Raw genomic sequence first — 17050 nt, forward strand, 5'->3', positions numbered from 1 at the left:
AATATCAATGACTTCTTTTTCTTCTAAAAATCAAAGATTTTTTTTTCCAAACATTAAAATCAAAATTCATTTATCTTATAAGGATTGGAAACAAATTTAAGTCTAAAATATAATTTATCTTATTTTTAACGTAAATAATGTAACAAGAAAATCTTGAATTTGCCTAATTAAAAATCTTAAACATAAATAAAAGAAACTTTTTTTGAAGTGAAATATAAAAGAATCTTAAAGTAAATAAAATATTATAAAACTAATTAAAATCAATCCAAAATTAAAACAAAATCATATTATTTCTATCAATAACTACAGTAATAAATTAAACTAGGTGTTAAATTAATTAAAAACAAAATAAAATCCTAAGATGAAAAGAAACGCTGAGCGGCATAAGATTTTTTTTAAAATTGTGATAATTTTTTTAACTTTTGAAGAAAAGCTTCAAAGCAACTTCTTTTGAAGTTTTTTTTTTTTTTAAAAAAAATTAACCCACTTATATATTTTTCAATCATTTCATTTAAAAAACCCAAACATAAGAGTTCCAAGTTTTAAAGAAAGTCACCATAAAAAAAGTTTTAAAGAAAGTCTTTATATTAATAAAATTAAGGTCTTGTTAATCAATGTTCTTAAGACATTAGTTGAAGAATTTTTTAAAAAAATTTATGATGAAAATCATAGAAAAAAAAAAAAAAAGATCATGAACAATAAATTTTTTTTCTCCCACTAAAATATTTTTACTTTAAGGTTCATTAGAAAACCTTTTTATTTCCATGTAATATATCTAACCAAAGGTGTCAATTGATACGAATAGGTTATACAAAAACCAATCAAGAATGCCACAATTCACATTTTTATTTCTCAGTTAAATTATTCCGAGTTCCCAAGAAAAAAAAATTTACCCTTCTCATTTAATGTATACCAATTAATAATAGTGTATGCCATTTCTGAAATCTGTTAGGTTCCTATACCAAAATATAACAAATTAAGCTGCAATGATAATAGTCTTTCACGTGTAACTTAATCTTATAAGAATAGCAGGATTAAATTCAAAAAATTAATTTTTAAGTATTTATACAAAAATATCAAAATTAATTCTTAACACCTTTGACGCTATTAGTATGCTTTATAAATCATTCAGCTAAAAAAAAGTATGCTGTATAAATAATATACGTCATTTTTTTCCCAATAAGGTTGCCTGAAGTATATTTTCCATTTGAGCAAAGGATACAGAGGATGATCCGAATTTTATTCCATTTGTTTCCGCGCCATTGTGCCCAAATCTGAGGTACTGTGATCCATTGGTTAAATAACAAACAATGGCAAGATTTGGTTGGCCCACTTACACGTAAATTGTGCTCTTTGAATATCAAACTCGTATTGGGCCGCACAAAAAACTATATATTTTGAACGGGGTTTGTTATTTAAACCTCACTTTTGCTTTTCACACTGCCTGCCTTTTTCTTTTAACAAAGATATCCTTCACTGAAAAATATAAATAACATACACTTCAACATTTTTCAACACTTTATCATTAATAAATTTATGTAAATTATGCAAAGTTATATCTGTTCAATGTTTCTTTTAGGATTTAATAGGAGTTGTGTTAATTTTATATGATAATAAAAATGTTTCATAAGTATTTTAGAATATATTACTAATATTTGTCCTTGCATCAATCATCCATCCAGTATGAGAAGCAAAGACATGAAAGAGGATTTTTGTTTCTGCTGTACATATGATCCACCTTTTGCAATTGAAAATAATGTTATAGGCTATAATATGAAAGTTGGAGAAGAAGAACCACTGGGATTAGATATAGTAAAATGAGTTAGTATTTCACAAAGTGGTAAATCGAAGTTTGAATTTTTACCAACAGAAATATCATATTTAATATCAGTGTTTTAAAATTGCCTTTAAAAGAAGATCCATATAGGTATAAGAATTGAAGGATAACTGATATTAAGTTTAATAAATAAAAGAACAGACACTTTCCCCTAGATTCAGTCTTTCAGTCTTTCCTTGACGGTATACGTTTCTCATCGTCATCATGTCATGGCAAAGAGGATAGATCTGTCTTTCCCTTTGAGGCTAGTATCTTACTTAAGAAGGAAAATATCATGATTTATCATATGAACAATTTTGTATATATAAAGAATGTACTTTACATTGAGTCTTGTCATAGCAATAGTCATTAAAGATTTGACGGGTACCTAGTGCACCATGGAGACAATTGATTTGTCGCAAGTGGACAAATGTCGATATGGGTTTCGACAAATGCTCAGCGCACAAAGTTAGTGACTTAGTGATATATGTACGATCTCAAGTTACCTGTAGGAACGAAACTTTGAATAAAGAGTTAAACTTTCCTCTTTCGAGAGGAAAAAAATCGATTACGTTGCACAATGTCAAATAAATGATATTTTCTTCAAGAAATTTACTTTCACAATCCATGAAATGATATCCTAGTGTTGCTGTCGTAGCTGCTAAGAAAAGAAGAGACAATGACGTGACCATTAAGAAAACAAGAGATAACAACATACCATTGTTATGATAAAAGCATATATTAACCAGTTAAGTATGTCATATTGTATTTTCTATTTGACTTAACTTCTTTTTTTTATCTTTAACTTTTTTTTAGCATAAAAGTCTTCTTCAATTAATTTTGGTGAAAACTCTTTCTATTCTTCTGCTTTCTCTTGAAAAAAACCTAGGTCAATTGTTTGCATAACTTGCGAGGCAAAAACGACCATTAATAAGTTAGTGCCTTCAAGAAAAGTCTATTTCCAACCCGGAGCAGGACAACACAATGTTTTGGACAGCTGACAAAAAAAAATATATAATATTTGTTTGAATAAACTTCTTTATAAGCACTTAAAAAAATAAGAAAAAAATAAAATAAGCTTCGCTACAAGTGCTTATAGAAAAAATCATCTAAACAAATTCATTTATAGCACTCGGATTAGTTTCCTATATATTGCATAATAACACGTTTTCTCCATGATAGATATTGGGCGATGCAAGTCTGGTTCAATTGTAAATGACACAAATCCCTACAAGTTGCTTAACAAAATGAGAAAAACCGAAAAGTAGTTAGCGATGACAACAATATTTCTCATGTGGAAGATAGAAAGAAATTCGCAAGGTTGCCACTTCGGATGGCTAAAAAGACTCCAAAGTTGGGAAAATATTCATGCTAGTTGCTGCATTGTAAAGCATTACAGCTCTTGTTCTTCATAATGAATGTGTGCAGGGTAATTTGTTCATCAAAACTAATATATAGACCATCAACAACAAAAGGAATGAAAATTCAAGCGAGCCATGAAAGGAAGGACTACAATTTGTTTATAAGCTTTTGCAAAAATAGTTTTGTCATGCTGAAGCTAAATCCATGTTTCTTTCAAAACATAAGTACATTCACGAAAAATACATGACTAACACATGAAACTCTGGAAACTGGAGAAGCAAAACAGATTAAGATTGAAATCAAGGAGTTTCACTTACAATGAGCATGTTATTTGAGTAACTTTAAAGAGATGCTGACTCTACCTAATTATGGAGTTAAGTTGCCATTTTAATTTGACTTTGAACTACTGCAATTAAGATAAGAAAGAGTTCCAGGTACACAAAAAGAAATAAGTTATTCATAGAGACTGAGGAAACTTCCAGCATGAAGATGATTATCTTAAAATGCATTAGACAGATGACTGTTTGTCAAAATTTTCAGACTATAATATTGTCCATACGACCATAAAATAGATGGTGAACATTACATTTAAGTAAAACCAATCTTAACCTTCAACGTATGGCTATTTCTCTTACACTCTCAATTGATACGGCCACTATTGATATGTATATATAATTTTGAAGTGCAAGATGTTCATCATTTTGTCTCATATAATAGCATATCATATTGGGTAATGCATTCCAACAGAGTCTAAGTATCTTTACATCAATACCCACCAATCATTTGTACTTTTACCATGCTATTCAAAACTAGAAAAAGAATGCCAATGTGAACAGTTAGATCATTATCCTTTATGCCTCCAAAACATAGCATAGCTCAGATACAGGTCATGAGCAAATTGATCATCAAATAATAAGATTCCCAAGGAGTCACAGTACATGTTATAATCTGAAAATTCTAGTCAAAGAAGAAATACACAATTAAGTAAACATGAACTTTTTGTTTTTTAAGCAGGGTAAACCTAGAAATTATAGAAACTAGTTTACTTGAGTTGATCTAGCATATAGACCCCACACCGGAGTAAGATTAGAATTTCGAACGATTGCCTCACATCAGGCATTAAAGTCTCCTATAGAATCAAACAATGTACAACTCACCTCTACACGACAAAAAACTCGACAACAAGGAGACAAGTCTTTCGCAATAGAGGTTCCCAGATTTAGGCGAAGAATTCACAACCAACCATGCCAATCAGATACGCCTCCATTAGTTTCTACCAACTGTAACCCACGTTTATTACCACCTGCAGACACAAGTACCAAATTGGTGGCTTTAGCCACTCCTTCCATGAATACCGACACAAAACCTCCCAATCAGTGACCCCCCAAGATTCCATCCAGCCATGACCAATCCCCAGACAACAAGAGGAAGCCCCAGCACCATGAAACCGCCAATTCCCACCCGGAATTACAGACAATTACAATACTATTGTAGCCCAAAAGTGACATCATGGTGAATGTCAGTCACCAGAAGCCCACAGAGAAGTTTATCCAAACAGACAGTTACAACCACAGGGTAGTTAATTAACTAATTACACCAACCAGAACTTTATCCATCATGACTTCTGTAGCTTTTGAATCTGCAGACTTAAAACTCTAGACTCCAATACCACCAATTAGCAACATATACCAATAACCCTAAACAACACAAAATTACCAACTAAGACCCTGACCAAACATGAACTTCACATTCACAAGACAGCAAGGAGACAGTGACACATACCAGAAGAAGAACAAAGAGCACAATACTATACTATTACCATCATCATCATCATATGAAACCCAAATTGAATCAATTGATCAATCATCTCCAGTTGGAAACAGAGTAAGAACCTTTCTACCTCCAGAGGCAGCATTAGCAGACTCCATGTCCTCCACATAACCACTCACAGGGTGGTGGTTGTTGTGCACAGGACCTCCACCACCACCACCTCCCATTCTCTGAAGATTCGGCCTAGACATGAACGGGTTCTCGAAGTGCCCGTTCGGCGGGGACCCGAAATGCCCCACCTGCCGGTGGTACTGCGCCGCCGCCGCCATCTGCTGCTGCTGCTGATGGGGGTGGAGCGCCGGCACGAACGGCAGGAAGTGATCCGAATTCGGCCTCGCGGCCGGGTGCAAGAAATGCGCCGGAACCGGGGAGCTGGCGAACAAGTGGTCGGTGGCGGGGTCGGCCACGGCGCCGGAGGCGCCGCCGCCTGGACCACCGGGTCCGGCGGCGGAAATCCCCTGCATGCGTTTCAGGTAGAGACGGTACTTCTGCAAGTGACTAGCGACGTTTTCGCGGGTCAAACCATCGACGCTCATGAGCTGCATTATGGTCTTGGGAACGGCGTTTTTGATGCCGAGGTGCGCGACGGCGTCAACGAAGCGCTTGTGGAGCTGTGGGGTCCACACGAGGCGGGGCCGTTTTAGGGTACGCGCCGGCTCCTCGCCGGCGGTGCCAGAGCCGAGTTCGCCGGAGTCGGCGAACTCGGCGGAGGTAGGTTGTTGTTGTTGTTGTTGTTGCTGTAGCGGGTTGGGGAGCGAGGAAGGGTTCGAAGGTTGTTGTTGTTGTTGCGGTTGTTGTTGGTGTTGGTGGTGTTGTTGCTGAGCGGTGTTGGTGGTGTGAGGGTTTCGGATGTCGAAGGCCATGGCTAGATCGGGAGTAATTAGGGTTTGCGATAGAGGCATGAGTTCTTCTGGAGACGGAAACTCCTCTTCCCATCGCGAAAACCAATTGGAATCCTCTTCCCTCATTTTTTGTTCAATTGAAACGGTGTTTAGTATTGTTGTTTAATTTAACGGTTTAAGGAGGAGACAGGGATTTGATTTGAATTGATTGGATTTGTTTTGGAAGGGGAATTTTGATTGAGAGTGGTGGAGGGAGGAGGAGGTGGTGGAGGTGGTGGTGGTGGTGGAGAGATGTTCGAGGTGGATCTTGTTTTTCTCTTTCTTTTCAGCTTTTTATTGTGGGCACTGTTGCTGATGCTTTTTTTTTTTTCTTTTATGATTATTTATTTTTTCCGGGATTTGGGGGTCTTCTTACTTGAGAGTGAGTGTTACAAGATCTCTCCAGGATTTTTATTTATAATTTTTTCCCCATGGTTGTGCGTTTGTTCCACGCGCCTCCGTGATCCACTCTGGAATTTTCAATGCCCATATCTTGATTTTTTTTTATAAGAAAAAAAATAACATTTTCTAAATCATGTATTGATTCTTTGTTTTTTTTCTTTTCTTTCGTATGGATGACGACTCATTGACTCGGTTGAAATTTGAAGAAAATGTCTAAAATTGAGTGGTTTTTCCGTTTTTGTTTTTAGCCTTTTAAGTTTATTTGATGACTGTATTGTTTTTTGTTTGTTGAATTTTAATGGTTATATTATGATTTAGTTCATGTTTGAAAATTGGACACAAAATAACTTTTGGAACAAAAGTAATTTTGTCAAAAGATAAAGATTTTTGTTTTTTCTGATATTTTATTTTTATCTGTTGATCAAACAATCATAAACTTATTGTTTTTCTTTTATCCATACAATTCAAAAGATAATATACAAAAAAAATTATAACTATCGCACTTGCATTCAATTAATTAAACTAGTTTTCTTTGACAATGTACTCTGGAGACGAGTGACAACAAAAACAAACAACCCATATTTTGAAGGTTGAAGCGGCAGTGACATTAGCGCGTGCAAAACACGGGGCGTGGAGGGAGGTGGGGGAAGATTTAGAGATGAATTGTACGGGAAGGGAGAAAGAATTGAGATGAAGAAGGAATGTGGAGAGAGATGCAAAGATTCTTTTGTTTCTTGTTTTGTAGATAGGGAATAAGTTGAGGTGGTGTTGGCTTACCTTTCATGATATCTCTCCGGTTTCAAAGTTAAAATTCGATTTGACTGAACGAGAATGAAATGAATTCGGGAATAGTGAGGTTCAATTAATTAATTAGATGGAATCAAAGAATTAGACACCAGAGTGTATGCCAAAATTTGGAATAAGGGTTATAAATTAATCACAAAAGGTTACTCCTACTAGGCCCCCAAAGAAATTATTAATATTTTCTTTTATAGGATTAGAGCACTAGCGGACCTATTCATGAACCAGAGTGGATAAATTCACCTTTTCATTTTAATAAAATAACATGTATTTATCTTATTATTTTATATTTTACACTTTCATTTTATTTGTTTTTGTTTGAATCCCTTGACATATTTTCTTGTAAAGATAAATAAACACATTCTTGTTTTAATAAAATCATAAGTATTTATCTTAAAATTTTAGATTATATCTCGTGTTTGAATTCACTATTTCATTATTATGTGTTAGATTTATTTCTAAATAGAGTGTTCTCATTGGGTTCTATATTCACGATTAGTCTCGGGGATTCATTAGGATTCAGGGCAGATCATAAGGTTTAAAAAATATTTACATATATATTTATACATTGTTCATTAATAAAATTTTGAATCAATACAACGGAGAATTAAATTTTCCGTTATTATAAGATATGAGTATGTTTCTTGTGAAGTGTCTTTGTTGGCTGGAAATGATTAATATTAAACAAATGAGGGAAGTAGTATCTTTATTTATTTGTTTGGAGTTGGAACAGAAAGCAGGAAATGCCCAGAAGGGAAGTGTTGTAAGTGGGATATTACCTGTGTTGGCTTCAGAAATCAATTTATACCCCAATCACGCACACAGGTCGAAACACTAGACGCATGAAAGGCTTGCGGGTTTGTCTACCTATTATTAGCAAAAGAGGGAGATGGCGCAATTATTGTCCCTAGAAAGGCATGTTTCTTCGTGCAGCATTGCCAACAACAGTACTGAAGGACCAAATGGAACAAAGTAATATGATAAGGGTACCCCCCATGTGATACCCATGTTTGCTGTTTCAAACAAAATAACCAATGTCATGACAGGTGTGTATCTCTTGTACCATTAATGTTTTGGCATTTATGACATACAAATACCAGCAGGAATATTCATGGAAAATGCCCACCACTTCAAAACTATACTGCATATCTATGTGTCTAGAATTGGAAATATCGAACACCCTGTCTTCATACATTGTGTTCTACTTTCCTTAATATTTAATTAGGCACTACAATAATTTCATCTTAACAATGCCTAGATTTCTCACTGAGTCACTGTTTAAGAATTAAATAGGAAATAAGCACCCTATTTTATTGGAGCAATAATACTCTTTGACTTCGGAGATCAAATCAAACAAATAGAAATATGAACATTTTAACATTTTTTTAATTTCTTTTTGAAGAAGATTTATGGGTTTGTATAAAATAAAATATTCAAATGATGCAAAATGAAAAGAAAAAGAGTAATTTTACACTACATTTTTTTTGTACAAATAAGTGACTAGTTAACGTAAATTTCGTTATTAGTTAAAATAATAATTTAAACGACGATAGAAAAGTCTAGCTGACAAAAATTGTCACGTCATGTTATTGCTAAATTATTAAATTTCCATATGGAAATATGACAGCCTAAAGAAACTATCAAGTACCAATTAGAATCTTAAATCCATGATGTTTATCCAATCATCACAGACAAATTATCCAGATCTAACTCAGTTGGCGACCTGGATTTTATATAGACAAACTCCGCTTTAGTTTAGAAAATTCAAATCTCGCTGAAAACACGTGGCAAAAGATAAATAATCAAACACAAAAAAATTATTAATCTCGTGCACAAAAGCCCCATTGACCAAAAAATATCTCGTACCAACAAGTAGGCATCATTCATGACTAAGGATACGGGGTAGAGAAATAATTTTGAGAGGAGAAATAGATTTTCTTGAAAAATGTAGGAAAAAAAATCTCTTGTGCATTTCAATGAGTAGATTCATTGAGCCCAATGCAGTAACTACAAAAGCTAACAAAATCAACTTTTCAGAGAAGCTTTTGAACAATTCGCTAAAAAAACATTCGATCTAAAATCGTGTTATCATCTTCTAGTCAATAAATTTCATCTACAACTTCTGTGATATTACAAGTTGAGTGTTCAAATAACTCGAGGAGTACAGCATAACGCATTGAATTTGCCAAAACATGAGTAATCAGTATATACGTTGCTCTCTGTGCTAATATACTGTACATAATCCTCAAGCTATGTAAGTTTTATCAACAAACTTGATAATTTATGATTTTGTGTACAACTACAAACTTGTGAAGCCGAGACCTAGAGAAAATTGTTGAAAATGGCGCACAGATATGGATGGCAGAGTTCCTCATACAACACTGCTATCTCTCACCTTCAAAAGTAACACGCAAGCAAAACTCACGTGAGACCACATTAGTAATCATTCTCAAAATATTTTCATCTTTCAACGGAAAGGCTGACCATGATTCAGCCAAGGGGTTTCAGCACAAATTTGGGCAATTACACATTTTTCTCTTACTCTGTGGGTGAAGACATTGATCCCCATTACTAGTGCTTCACAGATACTGCACTCGTACTTTAAATAAGGGCTCAATCTAGCCAGTTGGCAGGGCAGATGATCCCCATGTAATGCACATGAGCCCAGTCACTGGAATATGACAAACATAATAGTTCCCTGAGGACTGTTGTTAACTACCTGGAGCAGTTCTCAAATTAAAGATGACAAATGGAATCTGATAGAGGAACGATTTTACAATGTGTAAGATTTTATGAACTTCCTGCTTGTTCAGAGAAATTAAAAATAAAAAAAAAAAAGATAATTTAGTAACAGCTGAAGGTGTAAATAAAATCAGATGTCATCTGGGATCAACAAACACATTCAGAATTTCTAATTCCACCTTGCAGTCCCAAAAGAAACAAAGGCATTCTGAATATCACAAAGTGAAATAAGAAATGTTTACCAAATGCTGAACTGAGTAGATCTACTGTCGCACGGCATATCATTGAATTCATCCTTTATATCACAGCAGCGGACGGCTCTTTGAAATTTTGTTGACAGCTTTTGGTAGGAGTGAACTTCTGATGGCTGGATCTGTTTGATTGCCATCTTTAAATGCTCCATTGTTATAACTGAAGCATCAAGGCTCTCCTGGTAACATAACATCACAACAAATTTTACTTTGTGACAAGTGACAAAACATCCACCAGAAGTCATGTTGACAGACAAACCTCAATTGCTGCAACAGCTGCCTCCCGACATATCAATGATATGTCAGCCCCTGTACAACCATCTGTGAGTCGAGCTAGTTCTTTAAGGCTAACATCAGAACCACACGGGATTTTACGCAGATGTATGCGAAATATCTCTTCCCTGTCCACCTCATTTGGAGGTCCAACATATAGCAGACGGTCAAAGCGTCCTGTAAATATCTTACATCAGTCATTTGAAACTTAAGCTATTTATACAACTCAGCCACCTTCATGTATCTGGATGGAAAAGAGACACGGAGAATAACAGAAGAGAGAGAATACCTGGCCTTAAAAGGGCAGGGTCAATCTTGTCTGGCCTATTTGTAGCAGCTATGACGGTGACATTAACTCTTTGATGCAGACCTGACACAAATAAAGTTTTTGTAAAAAAAAAATGATCTCAGTCCAAAGTTAAAAAAATAACTTCCAAAATTTCATTTTCTGGCCAACAGATATCAAACCAACATGTTGGAGCCATACACAAGTTGAATGAGCCCCAAGCAGTTTATCAGTAGTTATCTTACATCTTAAGCAATATGTATATATAAGTAATTCACATTTCCACTGCTCAAGATTCATCACTAACCATCCAACTCAACAAGAAGTTGACTCATGACCCTATCTGATACTGAAACACCATCACTTTCCTTCCCACGAGTTACAGCAAGACTATCTATTTCATCAAAAAATACTATTGATGGGGCATTGGCCCTTGCTTTTGCAAATAATGATCTGACAGCCTTCTCAGATTCACCAACCCATTTGCTGAAGAGTTCAGGACCCTTGACTGCTAGAAAGTTCAGCCCTGCTTCAGAAGCAACTGCACGTGCCATGAGGGTTTTACTACAACCTGGAGGCCCAAACATCAATACACCGGTAGGAGGGCGAGTCCCAATACGATTGAATGCATCATGGTGTTTTTGTGGCCATTCAACCGCTTCCATCAATTGAGCTTTGACCTCCTTTTGACCACCAACATCTTCCCAATTAACCTTTGGAACCTCAAGGATTACCTAAAGTAAAAATTTGGCAACCACAGTATTATGCTTCATAATCTATTTTCACAAAAAAATTGACGTAGAAAATTCTGATCTGTAGTGCAATGCCTTGTTATCTAATCATGTTATAAACAACAACCTTACATGAACAGAACATCAGATCTCACTATAGAGCAATGCCTCGTGATTATAAGTTCCTCAACAGTAGTTTGTATCAACTAAAGTGTGGGAAAAAGAAAATACAAAGAGAATATCAATTTATTTGACAGAAATTCCATAGATGTGAGCCTATACTTCAACCTTGTAAACTAACTATACTGATTACAACCAATAACAAATCACAGTTGAATGGGGGCGTTGATTAGAGATGGCATTCCTTGTACAAGTAATTTTAATGAGCCAGGTTATGCATTAAGGCAACTAAGGTAATCATTATATGAAGCATGATAGGATTAACGAAATATTTGGGAACACCAATATAAGCCAAAATAAATAAGACAGATTTTGGCTTAGATAATATATTTTATTAAAAACCGATTTGCAAAATCCTACTCACAGCATTAACCATACCTCTCTCATGGCACTAGGTCTTATTTTCATCCTAGCCTTCTGAAAATCTTCAAAGCTTACTTTCAAAATCTGCTCTTCTTCGCCACTATCAGGAATTATTTCCATAGCTTCAGAAGTCATTCCAATCATGCAGGAAGGTAATACACGACTGGAGGCCACTGACATATCTGAAACAGATGAAGTTGCATCACCTGAATGATCTATTGAGTTTGTTGCACCATTCATCAGAGCAGGTTGCTCTGTTATATAATCAGAACAAGAATCATAAGTCTTCTTAAAATTAGCATAACGCCGTAGGCAAATCAAGGCTGCCTCATTGCAAAGTGCAGCTAGATCAGCACCCACAAAACCATGAGTGACGGTGGCAAGGTTTTCAATTTGCAACTCCGCGAGAGAGTGATCCATTTCACTGAGAAGAGTGAGCAAAATATCCGAACGTTGGTTGGGTGATGGCACACCTGCATATGGATTTTTTAGGTGAAGTTGTATAGTAAATGAGTTCTTCTGTGAATCCCTTGAAGAATTTAAAACAGAAAAATTGATCTATTACGTAAAATGCATGCTTCAGACTAACATTATTTTACAAGTAAAAGTCACTCATGAACATGCAAATCAACTACACAGTTGCGGCATTAATGATTTTCAAGCATTAAGGATCAAATTGCTATTCTAATTTTCCATTTCACGATTCACAAAAGTTGCACAACAAAGCATGTGGTGATTATCCCCCCCACCACCTCCCAAAAAAAAAAGCACATACTGCATGTGTACATTCTAGTTTAGTTCATACCAATTTCAATTTCCTTGTCAAATCTTCCCGGTCGTCTGAGAGCTGGCTCAATATGGTCAGGCCGGTTAGTGGCAGCAATTACAAGTAACCCTTCACTTCTACTAATTCCATCCACCAGATTTAATAAAGTTGCAACCAATCTTTGAGATAGCTCTTCACCTCCATCTTTCCTTGCAGGGGCAATTGCATCTAATTCATCAATGAATACCTGTACATAACAGAAACCACACATTCAGCCATTCAGAAGAACTTTTGAACATAAAAAACATCAGGTTTAAAATAAGTGGAACTATTCTCAGTAAATTAAACAAAAATATTATCCATAATTTTTTCACCAAAATTCAACCAGAATTTGAAATAAAAACCAGGGCACTAAATGAGAAAATAATGCTTAATTTTTCATTATATACAATTCTATAATCCTATTGCCTTCAAATCTTACCAATTCCCACAATTAACAACTTATGTAATTGAATGCCTCAGAAACTTCAGTTATCTTTGTATTGTACCTCCTTTAAGATTTCACTTGATTCATTAAGACCAACATTCCAGAAGCAAAATTCTTATATATTTCATGAAGCCTCATAAGTGTTTCGGTGACTCCACAAAGTCAGCACCACATATGCCATATTAAAGATATTATGCCAGAATGCTTTAAGAAAAGGGTCTCTTTGTAAATGCATTAGTTGTATCATAAATATGAAAAGGGGTATGAAAGCAACAGAAATGAAATCACAAGTACCTACATGCGTAATTGCACTATTGCACATGCTAAGGTTTACTGCTAAAGGTCTAAAACTGTAATGAAAAACTTCAACAACTATCTTGTGATATGTAGCTCATATAAACATTATTTCAGTCAAACACAAAATGGAAATAACTGAAACAATATTTTGAGAGAAAAAAATCTGACCACGGCAGGTGCAGCTTGAATGGCTGAATCAAAAAGTTCATGCAATTGTTGCTCACTTTCCCCATAATATTGGGTAACAATCTCAGGTCCATTTATTGGGAAAAATTTGACCCCAACATCATGAGCACATAATTGAGCCAGGGAAGTCTTTCCTGTACCAGGTGGACCATGAAGAAGGACACCTCTTGTGGTTCTTAAACCAAAACTACAATTTGGAAAAAAGGAAAAAGAAGCATAAGCATGCAGAATTGCATGTACACATGCATATTAGTATGTGAGGACATACAACTATGATCATTGAGGTAAGTACTTCAAAGTTCAAACTACAAATTCAATCATTAGCAGGCATAAACTGATATAAATGCTTGCAGCAAAAAATTGTCAAAATCCATGCCTCCAATAAATTGACAAAACAATAAAACAAAGAATTAACTGAATCATATAACATTTAAAAAAATGATAATATATGCAAATTAAATCCAATAAGCACAACACAAGAGACTGCCACTTGAACTATCTCTTCAAAAACTACTGCTAGAGAAGAATTATGATCAAAACTCTAAATTCTAAACCATTTTTCCATTTCCTTATGAAACTATAAGGGATCTATCCTAATCAGACAAATACAACATAAAATTCAAATAAAGAAAATATCAAGCCTTCATCTCAAATATAATATGAATCCACCAAAAATAATCAGTTTGCGGCAGGCAGGCAGGAACTTTAATTAACAGTCAGCAGCACTACTTGAATCCAACAAAAGATAAAATTATGCATAGAACAACACACAATCTATGGCAAGGAAACAAACAAATAAAAGTATTCAACATTAAATGTCATACACAAACATGAAAATATGCATCAGACAAGACCAACCTTGATAAAGCATCGCTCACAGATGAAGAAATTATATCTTTTAGAAGTGTATATTCTTTGGATAGACCACCCAATTTAGAGATTTTATCATGTAAACTAGCATTAGCAACTTTGTGTTCTAGTTTCACACAAGGTATATCCCTTTGAATTGGCTCTTCGGATGCTGCATTTGATGGCAGAGATAAAAACACCTTTGTTTCATCGTTAACAGTGAAAGCCTGATTTACACTCTCTGCTATATCAGAATCCTCAGGATATAAATCACTGTTTCCATTTGATGGACAATGATCAGATTTGGTAACTGGCTGCTTCTTAGCTCCTATCACTTGGAAAAAGCACAACTCTGATAGCATTGGGACATTGACAAGATTCCCTAGAAGTAAAGAGCGAGAATATAACCATGGTTTTGCACCCGTCAGTAGTATTTCTTTAGAACTTTCATCCCGTAATGCTAAGCTAACATCAAATGAATTCAACGATTGACTATTCAGATTTGGCACACTAGACGCTGAATCATCAAATAGTGGAGAAGACATCCCAATAGCATTAGAAAACTTTGATCCATTCGAAGGCGTTGCAGGAGATGCAATGATATCATTCTCAGATTGGACATGGGATTTCACCTTAGACATGCCCGATGAGGGAAAGTTATTAAATTTCAATGGCAGCCCATTCTTAGAAGGAACCAACTGAAGATACAATTCCTTGCAATTATATATAGGCAGACAATTATTTTCTGTAGAATGTTGTTCATTGCTCCCATTTGCAAGACTTTTCTGTATTGGATGAACAAACACACTTGTGCCCAAAGGAGGACACCCCATGGCATAATAAAGGTTTGAAGACAGGCGTACTCCATTCTTCAAAACCTATGTAATAAAATACGCATCAGACAAGACCTACCTTTTATAAGGACACTAAAACCATAAATTGGCTATATTCTATTTCTAAGAACTAACATACACACACGCGCGCGTAGAAGGATCATAATCCTTCAAATAGAGTTTATAAAAAATAAAAGAGCAAATTAAAGCAACACCCCCTGAGCTTTTATCAAATTACACATCACTCCACTCTTCTTTATTTTCCTACACTAATCCCCTTTAAGTTTGAAAACATTACACTAACACCTCTCAAACCTTACACAAACACCCTCTACAAGGGAGGTGAAAGTAATAGTTAAAAAAGTAGGGATGCTTGTCTAATTACACAAAACCTCATGGAGTGTTGCTGTAATTTGCTCAAACGAAAAGAATAGTAGCAAGGCAAACCTTACTAGAAGGAAACACTGTTGCAAGCACAAAGTAGTTTCCCGCATAATCATCGAAGGCCTTGCTACTTTCCAATTCATAGAATTTTTCACATTCATCAGCTAACGAAGCAAGGGGAAAGCTATGCAATTGCGAACTTTTCTCCCCGGAAGATGGAATAGACACCTGCAAATCAATCAAAACTGTGAAATAAGCATACCAACGTCACAAAGAATCCAATCTCGCAACACGAAACTATGAGCACCAAAAAAATAAATAAAGAAACTGATATTAACATTAATTCTTAAAAAAAATAAAAATTGAACAACATAAAGAGAGACATGAGAAAGCAATTGCGATGAGTAAGTAAGTAAACCTAAAATAGAGAAATGAGAAAGAATGAAGATATGATGGTGGTGATTACCGAGACAGTGGAAGCGGGGGAGAAAGAGAGGGAGAGCATGGAAGGTGCGGAGAGCCAGATTCTGTTAGAAACGGGGACGGTGTCGTCGACGTGGGTGAGTTCGGCGACGAAGGCGGATTTAGCGATGAGAGAAGAGAACTTTCGAGAAGCTTCTTCGCAGAAAGAGGTGAGTTCGGAAGGTTGGAGCGTTTTGGAAGGCGAGGTAGTGCCATTGGATGACAATGATGAGTGCTTCTGCAAAACTTTGGATTGCTTCTTTTTCTGCTTTGAATTCGAACTCGAAGAAGGCATTGTTTGATCCTACTGAAGCAGAGAGAACGAGCGGATCCTAATTCCTAACGCAAAACCCCTTTCAGCTTTCAGCTTTCAGCAGAGAGGGTTTTTACCGTTTTAGACTTTAGTGAATGTTGGCGCTCGTGTTTCTTTGGGCCAAACACCAATGTTTGGGTGGTTTGGGGTCCTATTGGAGTCTGGAGATGCTATTTACATCCATTTTTTTTTGCTCATTTGACAAATCAGAACAAGTGTAATTGTCATATTGATTAAGAAACTGAATAAATATTTTTATTAAAATGTATGTTATTCATAATTTTTTTTATGCTCTTGATTTTTTCATTAGTTATTTTGTCTTTGGTTGTTTAATTAATATATTAAGGACACTATATTAAGGACATTGATTATCAAAATTCTTCTTTCTGTTTTCATTGCCCGCCTATTTTCTTTTTTTTTTTTTGCTTTTTATTTTTGACAAATAAAATATTTTCTTTCATAGAATTAATGTTCTAATCCATAATGTCTGTGCATCATTTAATTAAAAATTATAAGTTTATTATTTTTTACAATAATTACCTCATTTATGAAAAA

General features: G+C 35.2%; 2 protein-coding genes across 4 annotated transcripts; both read right to left on the reverse strand.

Moving 5' to 3' along the window:
- Positions 1-3999: 3999 nt before the first annotated feature.
- LOC114406603 (transcription factor MYBC1-like) lies at positions 4000-6261 on the reverse strand. Its single transcript, XM_028369356.1, has one exon. The coding sequence runs from the start codon at positions 5974-5976 to the stop codon at positions 5038-5040; it is 939 nt and encodes a 312-aa protein (XP_028225157.1). The 5' UTR covers positions 5977-6261; the 3' UTR covers positions 4000-5037.
- A 2889-nt stretch (positions 6262-9150) lies between these two features.
- On the reverse strand, positions 9151-16611 carry LOC114406604 (calmodulin-interacting protein 111). Of its 3 annotated transcripts, XR_003665458.1 has the most exons (12): positions 16187-16611; positions 15784-15948; positions 14513-15381; positions 13637-13841; positions 12724-12931; positions 11934-12391; positions 10952-11378; positions 10648-10728; positions 10345-10535; positions 10077-10264; positions 9635-9893; positions 9151-9487 (listed from the first exon to the last, which is right to left on the reverse strand). XR_003665458.1 is itself a non-coding variant. In XM_028369357.1 (11 exons), exons 1-11 carry the CDS (start codon positions 16475-16477, stop codon positions 9866-9868), a joined length of 3111 nt encoding a protein of 1036 aa, XP_028225158.1. In that variant the 5' UTR covers positions 16478-16611; the 3' UTR covers positions 9151-9865. The 3 variants fall into 3 exon arrangements, 2 of the variants coding, with proteins under 2 accessions (XP_028225158.1, XP_028225159.1); XM_028369357.1 differs by having other exon boundaries at positions 9151-9893; XM_028369358.1 differs by lacking the exon at positions 16187-16611 and having other exon boundaries at positions 9151-9893; positions 15789-15917.
- Between the last annotated feature and the right edge of the window lie 439 nt (positions 16612-17050).

This window comes from Glycine soja, chromosome 3, assembly GCF_004193775.1.
Source record: "Glycine soja cultivar W05 chromosome 3, ASM419377v2, whole genome shotgun sequence".
NCBI classification, from domain to species: Eukaryota; Viridiplantae; Streptophyta; class Magnoliopsida; order Fabales; family Fabaceae; genus Glycine; species Glycine soja.